The following is a 14,038-nucleotide window of genomic DNA, read 5'->3' as shown; positions in this document are numbered from 1 at the left end:
TCAGAATCAGAATAAGGGGGAAAATCCTGAATGTCTTCAGCCGAAGACTCTGAATAATCTGAAGAATGTTCCAATCCTTCCACTTCTGGCTCCACCCTAGGCCTCTTATCTGGAGGGGGCATAGAACCTCTAATCAAGGTAATTAAATCTTCTGCCATTTTAAGCATGTGTTTTTTAGGCACAGAACCTGCAGAACTAGGACTGACGCCAGAGGAAGACAAACCAGGCCTGGCCTTTGAAGGTACCTTAGAGACAGAGGGAGAAGGCCTAACCACCTTATGCAAAGAAGGGAGTACAGCAACCTGAGAGGCCCCCTCAGCCTGACCTGACTCCTGAGAGGCCACATCTTGCAAAACTAAAGGTTCCCCCTGAGACTCAACTGAAACCTCGGCCGGATCCACAGACTCCACCGTGGTCTCTAAAGAACCGGCGTCCGGAACGGACGACTCATCCTGCCTAGATTTCAAAGATTTCTCCTTACGCTTCTTCGCGGTAGCGGGCGTCGGAGGATCCGACGGCATATTATAATTACACCGCTTACCGAAGACAAGCCTAGCACAATCTAACCTACGCTTAATAGTGCGCTTATTAAATTTAGCACAAAAGCGACACCCGACTACGTCGTGCTCAGGCCCCAAACAAGGAATACAAAGAGAGTGGTAATCCCTATGAGGTATCTGTTTCCCACAAGAAATACAATTATTCACTTTTTCTGACATCCGGATTTAACTGAGGCAAGAAAAGACAAAAATATTCCCCAACGGGGTACTTAGCCCAACTTGGTCTTCGGTCTGAACTCAGAATACGAAAATTTCAGGACGCCGAACGGCACTTGCAAACGCTGCTTCTGCTTCGGACCATGCGGCAAGAAAGGCTGGGGATATGACGTCGGTCATGCGCTTTAGTACCACGGCGTACTGACGTCAGATCTAAGCGCCCATGACCGACGCCAGCCTAACACTTTGGTATTCGGGCCGACCGAAGACAGCGGACTACCCCACAGGTTATGACTGCAGCAATGTGAGATGAAGAACATCTGATGTTTATCCATGCCATCTCTAGTTCTGTCTTGCTTCAGTTTGTGTTCTCATGAGTCACAATTGCAGTATGTCAGTTTGGCACAAGCAAGGAAAACTTGCAGATAAGTACCCCACTGGGGACCTTTTTTATATAGATTTCTTGATATTGGTGAATGAGATGTTAGGGTGTGTCCACTGCCTACAAAGTCTAAGTTCACATTCGTCCAGCAAATTCTCCTTAAAGATTTTCACACACTGTCTTTGCTGCTTGGGTCAAGACCACAGTGTCACTTCTTATGGCATCTTTGCTCATTTATTAAATACAAATACTGTGTTAAAAGGAACTATCATTCCAAAGCTACTTTGACAAGAATCTTGAGGCAGTCTCAGGTTACCATGACTACCAACTGCCATAAGTTCTAGATATTACCCTTGTAAAGAAAAAAGCTCCCAAATGAACAGGTAGATGAGAAATGAGTGAAGCTTAGGCAGATCCTGGATGATTTTCCTAGGCTTGAAAGCACCATGTCCCCCTGAGACTCTTGCATATTCCAAAGCCTTGGTGCCTACCTTATGTTATGCCTCTGGAAAAAAAAACCCTTTTGAAGCCATCACATCATCAGATCCTTGCATGTCCTGTTTAACAGAATTCTCATCAGTGGTTAGCCCATGTGCATTCAACTGATATCTCAATTCAAAACCTGCATATTTATCTTTTAGAGGAATGACTGCTTTGCAAGAATAATAGTACAAGATGGCATCTGCAATGCAAAGACTCTCAACCCTCTCTCCTGTGTTCTCACCCAAGATTTGTTTTAAACTGTAGTATAAGACACTTTTATTCGGAGCCATTATCCAGTGCTAGACCAGCTGTTATTTTCCCGTATCCTTCCTTAGGAGAGGACAGGGAGGGAATCACACCCTTGTTTGGGAGTAATGCAAGTCAAAAGAGTAAGACCTGATATACACTTACAATACAGAAGTTTCCCTTTAAGTGTTTTTTTTTTTAAATACCTTTATTGAATTATCACTTTTGTGGTAGAAGCTCCAAGTGTAAGGTTGACTGCAATAGAGATTCATATAACCATCCAAGGATGACCATTATGATCCACACCAACTGTATGGCCTAGCAGTACTTCCCTACTGTAAGGAACAAGAACATACAATGCTTCCGGTCATAAAATTATCTCTTGATCGGATGAAAGCTGCAACATCAACTAACAATAATAGCAACCACACTGTTTACACAGTTTTCACTTTATGATTTCAAGTTTATCCTTTTTTCTAAAGAAAAAAAATAAGAAAGAAATACATACTTGAACTCTTCCTGCTTCTGCTTCTTGTAGTCTTGTCTGTATTTTGTGAAGGCATCAAATAAATGATAAATAATTTCAGCACTAAAAATTCGAACACCTAAGCTGTCTGCCATCTCTTGGGCATCACGTTCAATTTTCACGTCAAATGCTAAGATAACAGAGTACCTGTTTAAGAAAAAAGCTTTCAGCATAAATACTGAGACATAAAGAAATGTGTCTAGATAAAAAAAAAAATATTTTTTAAATTTAGGAATACCTCCTCAAACATACATGTTAAAGATCATAATTTGAAAAACATACATCCATAAAGGCAATCAAAACACACAAGTAATGTCATTTCTGTCTAAATTGATGAAGTCAGAAAAACAGCTCATCAAACTCATGCCTCAAATAAAGGAGTATTTTAAAGTAGAAAGGAATTGATATGAAATAATATGTAGAGTAAGAGAAGCTTGTATCTCTCCACCAGTGCTTATTCTCAAAGAATAAACATCTCTAAAGTGAGAATAATTTGCAGGACGCAAGATTCCAGACTCCAAACTTTAAGCAGATTCCGAAATAAAAAAATTAAAAAAAAAAAATTCCCATTGGGCACCACAGTGGCACCTGAATGTGTGTTTACAAGTGTTTACAAGTGAAAAAGTCTTGAAATGCACATGACAACAGTAATTACTGTATATCCAATCAAATTTTTCAAAACGGAGACATAGTACACAGCTGTATCACTGCTTATGCTACTGGTATTCATCTACTTCAATTTATGAATGCCTTTGCTATACTGCTATGCAACAGCAAACACTTCTATTAAGTTACACGCTTTAAGCATTACTCAGGACTAGTCCAATGCACTTGTAAAACAAAAAGAAAGGTCAGGGAACTGACTTTTTTCCACTTGATAAAATTTCATATATTGAATAACTTCAAGAAATCAAAAGGAATTTACTTTTAAAACAACAGTGAACTTAAAACTTATAGAACTGCTCTAGCACTGCTGTAAGTTTGATTACAGCCAACTTTAAATTGTTACTTACTGTGGATCATGCTCGAGCATTGCTGAGGCCTTCATTACATCCTTCTTGTGAACAGGGCCAATGTTGATTCCACTATACTGTTAAAAAAATGGAAAAAAAATATAGTACTGTAAAGCTGCTCAAATCAGCTGTGCCAAGTTATACACTATTAGAAGTAAAGAAGTCAGAAACAAGGCTTCTCAACCAACTAGAAGTAGTATCTATAATGCAGAAACCACATATATACCTCATTTCTAGGAAGGCAAGCCATGACCCCGCATTCTAAAGCATGCTGTACAGAGAGAAACAGAAAGGTAAATCTCACAAAAAGAAGCACTCTTCTCAGAAAGAGTAAGATAACAGCAAAAGTGAGAAATGGTCCCGTTATTACTAATAACAGTGGAGCTGCAAAATTGCAGCAAAGAAAGGGAGCCATCTATCTCTGAGTGGGCCTAAAAAAAAAGTGTTATGTACTTACCATAACTTGGAATCTGGGCTATCCAGTGTCATTATTTATCACGGATGTGTATAGGGATCAGACCTCGGACCCTAGCCAGCACTAGAGAGACAGCTCCTGAACTTAAGCTCCTCCCTTCCCAAGATCCCTTGCTACCCACAACCCTCAGATCGAGTTTGCTGGATAGAAAATAGAATGCAGTGAAGACTACCTATAGAAAGGGAAAAAGATACTAAGGAAACCTTCCTCCATAACTCCTTAACTCCTCAGACACCAGTAGGAGGTTAGGAACGTGATGAATAATGACACTGGACAGCCCAGATTCCAAGTTATGCTAAGTACACAACTATCCATCTGGTGCTATGCATGTCATTATTCATCATGGATGGGTCAGAGTCCTCTGCTACCCAGAACCCTGGGAGGTCTCAAGAAAGGACATGCTGGAGCACAGAAGAATCAAAGGAAGCCCTGCCCCTAGACACGAAATCCAACTTATGTGTCACAAAGGTATGGGGGTTAGACTAAGTGGCAGCAGCACAAAGATCAGTTAAGGAAATTCTTGCCCAGAAAGCAGATATGGCCACCAACCTAGTGCAATGAACTTTAACTGGCCTGGGTAGCTCTATGTGATTGCTCTCATAAATGTGAGCTATACAGCTAGCGATCCAATGAGAAAACGAAGCCTTGGAAATTGCCTGACCTTTCTTTCTCAGGCAATGTGAGAAAAAGGCCACAAAAATCTGATTGGATATGCTATTTTCTGTTCTCTTCAAGTAGAAAAGTAACTGCCTATGTACATTCAGACAATGCAGTTTATATTCCCCTTTATTTGAAAACTTGGGGGAAAAAACAGGGAGTTGAATTGACTGGTTAAGATTAGCCTATGAGGCCACCTTGGCAATGAAGTAAGGATTGGTTCTGAGATGCACTATCCTTATGACAAATCATGAAGGGAGCTTTAATGCAAAGAGCCTGCAATTCAGAAACCCTCTTTGCAGAGTTAACAGTCACCAAAAAGGAAGTCTTCCAAGACAGGAATTTAAGATCGCAGGTAGCCGCAGGCTCAAAAGGAGGTTGTGCTAAGGGCTGTAGCACCCGAGGGAGATCCCAAGCAGGGGAAAGATCTTTGATAGGAGGTCTAAGCAAAAAGACCCGTTTGAGAAAAGCCTTGCACAGCCTAGAAGAGAAAGTGGGACTTTCGTTTAAATAGAAGTTGGCTATAGCAGCCAACTGAAGTTTGATTGTAGAGAAACTAGTTCCTTGTTGAAAAAGGAAGGCCATGAACAACAAGAGGTCAGGATTGGAAGTTACATTGTTGAGCCCAAATAGAAAATCTCTTTCATTTGCTTAAGTACACCTTCTTAGAAGAAGACTTTTGAGAAGCCAAAATAATGTCCTTCACTGGGGAAGGCAGCTTGTGCTGGCTTATAATCATTGGAAATGGAGGTATCACTCTGTCAAAGAGACTGGAGGTTGGGAAGAGGAAGCCCCCAAGGATGGGAAATGAGATTTGGATCTGTATCAAACATCCAAGGAGGATATTTCAGATGAGACCAAGTAGGGAAAAAACACATCTGACGGGGCAAGAAGGGGGCAATGAGGATGAGAAGAGTCTTCAGGTGACAAATTTTATGTAAGACTTTGGGAATGAGGGGAGTTGGAGGATAGGCATACAAAACACCCGGTGGCCAATCGTGGACCAAAGCGTCCCTCGGTGACTCTCCTGGTGAGAGTATCAGGGCAAAGTATTTGCTGCATTTGTGATTGATCGGGGAGACAAAGAAATCGCAGAAAGGGAGACCCCCAATAGTCAAAAATCTTATTTGCCACTGAATGATTCAGGGACCACTCGTAAGGGGTCAGGATAAATCTACTGAGCTTGTCTGCTAGCACATTGGAACAGCTGGGAATATGCATTGCAAGAAGAAAGTGCATGGAAGACATTGCCCATTCCCACACTCTCACTGCCTCTCTGCACAGGGGATAGGAGTACGTCCCCCCACTGTTTGCTGATGTACCAGACTGCCATGTTGTCTGTCTGAATTGCAACAGTCCCAAGACGGAGACAGTCCTGCAAGGTTTGCAACGTCAGGACTCCTCCTCTCATCTTCGGAACACAGATGTGCAATTTGGTCTCTAAGAGGGATCACGTGCCTTGGACCATCTTTCCCCGATAATGCCTCCCTCACCCCAACAGGGAGGCATCCGTGGGCACCGTGGCCTGCGGTTTGGGAAAATAAAAGGGTCCGCCTAGAGGAAAGTTTGGGATTGGAGCCACCAAGCAAGGTGACACCTGCAAACCTGGGACATCCTGACAGTCATGGCCATGGGATAAAGATGAGCTGACCACTGCACTGCAAAGGTCCATTAAAGAGCTAGCATGTGATATCTGATGAGAGAAATTAACTGAATACCTGCCACCATTGACCTAAATGCTTGCAAGATTAAATGGGCTGAGGAACTCTTCAGATCCAGATGATGACAAACCTGTTCCCAAATCATCTGGACTCTGCACAGGGAAACCGCTGCAGTCTCAAACACAGTGTCCAGAAGAACCCCAACAAATTCCAGGCTCTGGCACGGAACAAGAGGTTAACTGTGATGCCTAGATCCCCAAAGAGACAGTGTGTATTATCCATGGCCCAAGCGAGTTGATGCCTTGTGCGAGAATAGTCCAGGCATGGAAAAACCTGAAAACCATGCAGCCAGAGATGGGCTGCTACCATTGCCATACATTTGGGTAAATACCAAGGAGGCTGATGTGAGACAGAAGGGCAGGGCTTTGAACTGGTAGTGATTGGCCTCCAGCCGGAAGCACAGGTCGATTTTTAAGTGATAGTACACATTCTTGAGATCTACTGAGCACATCCAATCGTCCTTGAGCATAAGTGGCAGAATGGTCTCAACAGTGACCATCTGGAACTTCGACTTCTTGACTGACAAATTCAGAACACTGAGGTGCAGAATGGGACATACATCCCTGGTTTTCTTGGGCACTAAAAAGAAGTGAGAACAAGTTTCTGGACCCTCGTTATCCTGTTGGGACCTCCCGGATGGCTTTTTTGAAGGAGAACTTGAACCTCGAAGAGGGCCAACTCCCTTTGGGAGGGTAGAATGTCCAGGACAGACTTCTGAGTTGGAGGGGGCTGAACAAAAGATATGAAGTATCCGCTGGATACGATGCTTAGCACCCAGTGATCTGAATTAATAGCTGCCCAAGCTAGTGGGTGTAGGGAGATATGACCCCGAGTGCTTCAAGAGCAGGGCAGCGTTTCAGGAGCGCTGAGGGGGCTTCTCTAAAAAGGGTTCCTGGGAGCCCTGGTTCTGTGACCCTCCTCTGCCTCTGGGGTGGCATATATTACCAAACCCCCTTCCCCAGTTGGAAGAGGAGGATTCCTGAGCAGCATCCTGGAAGGAAGACCGAGACCTGCAGAATCATAATTTCTTACTAAAGGATCGCTGGGGAGTAGAAAACGTGATCCCAACTGCAGACAAGAGTCTTTCCCTCATGCTCACTATGGGTTAAGGTTTCTTTAACTGAGGGGAACAAACACAGTGCTGACCCGTCAAAAGGGGTGTTGGTAAAGGACGCCTTGAAGATTTCCCCACACCCACAAAGCTGAAGCCAGGCATGACAATTAATAGCAATGCCGGTGGCCTCCACCACATTAGAGATCAACCTCATTGAGGCGTCAGCAAGGGATGTTAGAGTAGCTTCAGACAGACTAGCTTAAGACTCTCCAGAGACAGAAACTCCAAAAGGGAAGTGGAGAGTTCTGACACCAAATCCCTTTTGCAGCCGTGTAAAATGTGCCATGTAATTTGTTGTCCTCAGTCCGAATGTAGCAGAGGCAAACACAGGCCCAAGACCCCCTGTTCAGGGGATGGACTGTGGAGCTCTGTTCAGCAAACTCCTTTTTGGTGGCTGGGGCAACCATAATGGCATCAACAGGGATGCCGTTGCTCCAAAAGGTCTTACCTTTAGTGGGACTCAGAAAATTTGTCAGCTTTCTTTGGAACAGGTTCTCGTGTCGATCTCCTTCCAAACCCTGCTGGAAATGAGCTGGACAAGCTCACCTGCAGGGGGAGACACCCAGGTGGAAGATGGGCCCGTCCTGAAGGCCTTCAGGAACACAGATTCCTCTGAAGATGGGGTGGGAGCAAGACCAACCACCTCGCTCTTTCAGGATCCTGAGGATGTCCCCAAAGAACACCTCTTCGGGCATAAGTCAGGGGGATTCGTCTCTCTCCTCGAAATCTGTGTCCTCAGTGAGGGACTCGTGAGGAGAGTCTAAATGCCTCCTCTTGTACGTCCTCTTCTGGGGAGGCTTTCCACAGTGGGCTCCAGGGAGGACTTGGAAGAGGAAGGGACCCCCATGGAGGTAATGCCCATCTGAAGGCGCTCACTGGAGGGCTGACCCTGGACGGATGATGGGGTCTTGCCACCCAAAGTCTAACAAGGCTGGGGAGGATCCAGAGCAGAAGTAGAAGCAGCCACCTATCCGGAGACCGTCTTTTCTGTCGCCCAGAAAGCCAAAGGGCTGCAGTAAGTCCCCCACATCCCCACAGGACAAAGTAGACTGGGGTGGAAGGGGGGAGACCCCGAAGCAGTACTGATGTCCCATGATATCAACCCCGAGCTGTCTAAAGTGGAGGCTCCCAAGGGTAAGGAACCTCCACCTGTGACCTTCACTGACCTTGCGGGGCAAAGGCAACATCAGCTCAGAGGGGCAGCGGAGGATCCAGTGATCCAGACAGTGTGGGAAAAGAAGCAATATCAAACACCATTGGCCTCTCCCTGGGGAAGCTCTGGTTCTGGGCAACCGAACCCGCATGGGACGGTCTGGGAGAGAGGAGTTCTGAGGATGGCATAGGTCCCCCTGGGCAAATGGCTAGGAGATGGCAACAAATCCAGTTTGATTTGGGCCTTGAGAAAGATCCTCATCATCCGATCCATGTCATAGGGGAGCAGACTTCTGGTGCAACAGGAGGATATGGAAGAATGGCCCTACCTAGCCGATGGCCTACAGTCTCTAGAGGGAGACCTGCTGGTCAGCCTCGGATCCAACTTCCTAAAAGTGGCTGGGGAGTCTTCAATAATGATCAGATCTGATGAAGCAGTTGGATCTGAAGGTCTTGCTGGATCTGAGGACTGTCAGGGAATGGCTGTTGGATCAGAGGGTGATCTGGGAAGAGTCGGATCCAAGGTCCTCAAATGCACCCAGGACTCTAATCCGACAGGGGGAACTGAGGCTCTTGGAGTCAAAGCCACAGAGGCTGGACTCTGGATCCAGGGAACTACTATCCAAGACCCTCGGCTTTTTGGTGGGTGAATTCCGAGAGGAAGACTACTTCTTCTTGGGATCTGACAAAGGCTTGGAGGGGGAACTTAAAACCAGAGGACCCTCTTTTGCAAGCCCTTTGCACAACAGCTTATTTCCATGCTCTAGGAGAGCCCTGGGGTTGAATCCAGCATAGATTTCACATTCACCTTCCACATGGGGCTCTCCCCTAGGCAGTAGACACAAACCTCATGCATGTCAGCCTGAGGTTAACTTCTGAATGCACAAGGAGCAACACTTGAACCCGGTGGGCTTTTCAGACATACCGGTATACACACAAACACCCACCAACCCACACACACACCAAAAAGGGAGTAAGGGGTGGGAAAACAAGGCAGAAAAAAAAAGGGAAAGACAGAGAGACCTAAGACCAGGAGTACAAGTTGGGAACCCGAGTAGGACTTACAAAACTACACTAAACAGCTATCAGGAGGGGAAGAAACTACCTAAAAGAAGTAGATTGATCAATGAATGAATAACTTTGAAGTTATAAGCTATTTAGGTAATGAATATGATAATTCTGCAATAGCAACAGCACATTAAAAGTAAAGATTAAAAACGTGTCAGCTGCAGAAAAAAACAAGGGAGGACATGGAAGAATCCACCTTCCCAGTTTGGAATGTAACACTATAGCATAAACTGGAAGAAGCCAACTATGCCTCAAATGTAGGAGCTATAGAAGTTTGTAACTCTGATGAAAAGATGATATCAGAAAGGACATTTCTAAGTTACTTATTGTAGAGGTCCTTCAAAGTGAGACAAGCATGTTTACAGAAGATATATATAAAGATGGGAAAAATCAGACAGTAGAAGAAAACGAAGATTAAAATGATCCAGACCTCTATGGACAGTATGTGCTCATAAAAAAAGATCAAGCAAAGAGGATTGGAGGGGTGACGAAGGAGGAAAAAACAGATGTCAAAAGTAGCAGTGCAATGTAACACCAAGTAAAAGTAATCTTTCTAAAGATAATTGTACCATAATTGTGCTGTGAACGACTAATTAAAATTAAGACCAAAACTAGGATGCCCAGCAACTGACCTCCAATTCCACCATGCAGAAAAAATGATCTGCCTGGGTGCAAGTAGCTGAGTAATCAGCAAGAGTCCTCCAAAGGTGGGCAGGGGAAAAATACGCCTAAAATGATGCACTGTTTTTACAACACACATATGTCATTTAAACTGCATGAATCTGTAGTACTACTTAAATTTCTGCCTTGAGAGTAAAACAAGCAAAACACTGTAGCGTTATACTGCAAACTTCCACATGCAAGGGTTCGCCACAAAACATTTTTATCCTTCATAGGATTTAAGGAATATAAAATAAGTGCAGATTACGTGATTTCTTATTATTAGTACATTATTTTTAAGGAAAACGACTAACAGTGTAAAATGGACAGCTATCAGAGCAAGAGACCATAATGAAGAAGGTATAATTACAATAAACTAGACCATTTTTGGCAGGTGTGCGTGCGCACATAATGAATGCTAGATGATGAAGAGAGCTGGGAAAGCAATTTGAGCTCATTAGACAACTTCCAAAGTAACAGCAGTAGCTACAAACAAGTACTAAGGCACCATCTGGCAGTTGTAGAATATATATACATCTATGAAAATGTGTTTGGGAGCACATTTATATGCACATGTGAAAGGAATACTTACTGGTACTTCAGATGTCCGTAAGAATTCTAGAAGTGCCTCTAAGGAGCCCAGGGTAGATGCCTGAACATAAACTCCTTTATCTTCTACTTTGATGGAGCTCAGTGTGTGTTTCAGCTCTTGCTCAAGTTCATCCTATGAACATAAAATACAATATTTACTTTTATTCTACACTTAGACGAGTTTGGCCATTAGGACCCAAACTCTGTTATGATACAGTCACCATAAGTGAACATAATATAAAGAAACAAAAACCAACAATATTACAAACCTGTCAAATGGCCAGCTATAAAGTAGTAAAAAAACACACTGAAAACAGTACAGACAACACTAGTGTAACAAGCCATAAGGCAGTATATACCCGTAATTCTATCATGTGGGTACTCAAGTTTTTTTTAATAATAATTATGATAATAATGATAATAATAATGCAAATATTTAACAGAAAACAACCTTGCTATGCCAGTGTGCACTATCTCCTACAACTTGACCAATGCCTGGGAAGGAACAAAGTAGTCTCAACTATTCAGCTTATCTGATAGAGCACCCAACAATACAGTATATATTTACCATAAATGAAAAAAAAAAGAAATAGTTGTGTAAAATCTTACCATAACCATAGATGTCCATCTCTTCCATGTTGCAGTACTTGTAACATGAGGGATTACCCACCTAGACCAGAACATCCGGCCAGTACACCAAAGACTTTTACTACTACAATGTACATGCGAGACTGCACATAGGACAGCACCCAGCATAGGGCAGAAAAGTGACATCTGCACGTACCATCCTCAGAACCAAATACCCCAGTCAGAACATCAGTCCAAGGATAGGCAGTAAAAGAGATATCATCCTAAGAAAAGCATGAACTGGGGGGGTTGGTATAGAATACTGCAACATGTAAGAGAGGAGGATAACTATGGTTATGTTAAGCTATTCTATTGTCCTTCTATTCCCATGCTGCAGTGTTTATAAAGTACAGTTGTGTACACTTACCATAAATGTAGATGTTAGAGTGTATTCATCGTTGCAGTCATTACATTTGGGTTACCTGCTTGCAGTAGCCCTCAGTCGGCCTGATTAGCAAAGTCTTGGGTCCTGTGTCGGTTGCTGTCCCTTCTTCCATGTCGTCAGGCCATTAGGGGTATAAAACATGCAGCCGATGCCATTACATCAGTTTTTCTTGCCCCAGATGACAGGTGCCCACCTAATGGGAAGCAATTAAATCTATAAATACAACGATATACCTCCAACAAAAAAGCAAATACAACAAAAAGCTTTTTGAGCATAGTAAGTAGAGGTATAGCCAGAAGAAGAAAGGGGGGGCTGGAGGGAGGGTAACCAGGACTGAAACAGTGAATACACTCAAACATCTACATTTATGGTAAGTGTACACAGCTGTACTATGTTCTTTCTGTTTCACTGTTGCAGTCATTACATTTGGGTAGAGTCCCAAAGCTAAGGTTGGGAGAAGGACTTTAAATAGAATTAGAACCAGCTACAAGGCCCTGCAAGACTGCAGTGGCAAAACCAGCTCTGGATTTAGAGAAAATTGGCAAATGATAACGCTTGGTGAAAGTATGTACAGAACTCCAGGTAGCAGCCTCTAGGATGTCCTTAAGTAGGGACATCCCTGAGAAAGGCTGTAGAGGTAGATGCAGCCCTGGTTGAACGGGGTCCAATGCCCTGTGGGATAGGTTTTCAATAGTGCTTATAGCAGAAAAGAATGCAGTGGCCTATCCATTTTGAAATGGTTCATTTTGAAATAGCTTTCCCCTCTGTCCCCGCAGCAAATGCCACCAGCAGTTGTTCAGATCTCCTTTGAGGTTTAGTCCTGTCCAAGCTGTCTGTGCACACCTAAAGAGTGCACTATCCGTTCCCCTTTGTTCTGTGAGTTAGGAAAGAAAGTAGGCAAATGAATGGACTGATTAAGAGCCACACTGGATATCAACTTGGGCATGAAGGAGGGGTTGGTTCTGAGGGACACCCTGTCCAGATGAAAGATGATGAAAGGTTTCACCGCCATAAGGGCTTGTAATTCAGATACCCTTCTTGCAGAAGTGATAGCTAAAAGGAAATCTGTTTTCCAGGAAAAAAAAAATTAAATCTGCAGTAGCAGCTGGCTCGAAAGGAGGAAGAGTGAGTTTCTCCAAGACAAAGTTAAGATCCCAGGCTGGAGATGGAGCTCTCCTGAGTGGCCTTAAGTTATTGGCCCCTCTGAGGAACTGCTTGAGCAGTGGGTGAGAGAAGACGGGAGGCTCTGTGCTATAATAAGCTGAAATGGCTGAGGTATGAATTATGATGGAGGAAAAGGACAAGACCTTATGAAGCATCTCAGTCAAGTATTGCAGGATCTGAGGTAAATTGGGCACTGCTGCATTCATTCCTTGAGACTGGTTCCAGGCACAAAATCTTTTCCAATTTGCAGAATAGGATTTTCTGGTACTGGGCCTCTTTGCCTCTAAAATGATATCCATCACTGATTTACAGAGGGATGGTAAAGGAGAGATTAGGTAATTAGCCAGGCTGCTAGGTTCAGGTTTTGCAGTCGAGGGTGCAGAATCTGGTTCTCCTGCTGAGACAACAGGGAAGGAGTCTGAGGCAGGTGCCATGGAGCCGAGCGTGACACACTGCGCAAGAGTGGGTACCAGTGTTGGTGAGGCCCGTCCGGTGCAATTAAAATAGTCCTTGGCTTGTCCTGTTTGATCTTTAGTAGTAGTTTGGAGAGAAGAGGCAGATGATTCAAAAGTATGTCCTGGCTTTCTGCCTGAATTAGACAATCATCCAGATATGGGTATATTTGAATATTTCTTTGCCTGCAAAATGCAATGACTGGAGCTAGGCACTTTGGGAATACCCTGGGCGCAGTAGATAAGCCAAAGGGTAGTGCAGAGAACGGATAGTGCATGTAGCCTGCTTTGAAGCCTAGGTATCTTCTGCAAGATTCCCTGACCGGGATGTGCAGGTATGTTTCTTTTAAGTCGTGTTGCTAACCATGCATCTTTGCCTAGCATACGAAGCAGCTGGAGAAGCGTCAGCATTTTTAATTTTGGAATCACCAGGAAGGTGTTTAAAGAAGAAAGGTCCAGGATAAGACGCCATGTACTGCCTTTTCTGGGTACCAGGAAAAGTCTCAAATAGAAACCTTGTCCCTTTTCCTCTTCTAGTACCAACGAATAGCCTCCATGTTTAAGAGAGAGAGTACTTGATTTTGGGCCTCTGCCCACTGATTTGGG

The 14,038-nt window shown here is 43.9% G+C and overlaps 1 protein-coding gene across 2 annotated transcripts in view; it reads right to left on the bottom strand.

Annotated features, from left to right (window-relative positions):
• EIF5B (eukaryotic translation initiation factor 5B) overlaps positions 1 to 14,038 on the bottom strand; it is a 3,606,765-nt gene that overhangs the window by 616,383 nt on the left and 2,976,344 nt on the right. For both annotated transcript variants that reach the window (XM_044070982.1, XM_044070983.1), the window contains 3 exons: positions 10,806 to 10,937; positions 3,367 to 3,443; positions 2,336 to 2,500 (listed from right to left, as the gene is read on the bottom strand). In XM_044070982.1, coding sequence (XP_043926917.1) covers positions 2,336 to 2,500; positions 3,367 to 3,443; positions 10,806 to 10,937 — 374 coding nt within the window. The remainder of the gene's footprint in view (positions 1 to 2,335; positions 2,501 to 3,366; positions 3,444 to 10,805; positions 10,938 to 14,038) is intronic.

This window comes from Protopterus annectens, chromosome 5.part0, assembly GCF_019279795.1.
Source record: "Protopterus annectens isolate FY-2018-M chromosome 5.part0, PAN1.0, whole genome shotgun sequence".
In the NCBI taxonomy this organism is placed as follows: Eukaryota; Metazoa; Chordata; order Ceratodontiformes; family Protopteridae; genus Protopterus; species Protopterus annectens.
The sequence above is the reverse complement of the archived record's forward strand: the minus strand, read 5'-3'. Positions and strand labels throughout refer to the sequence as shown.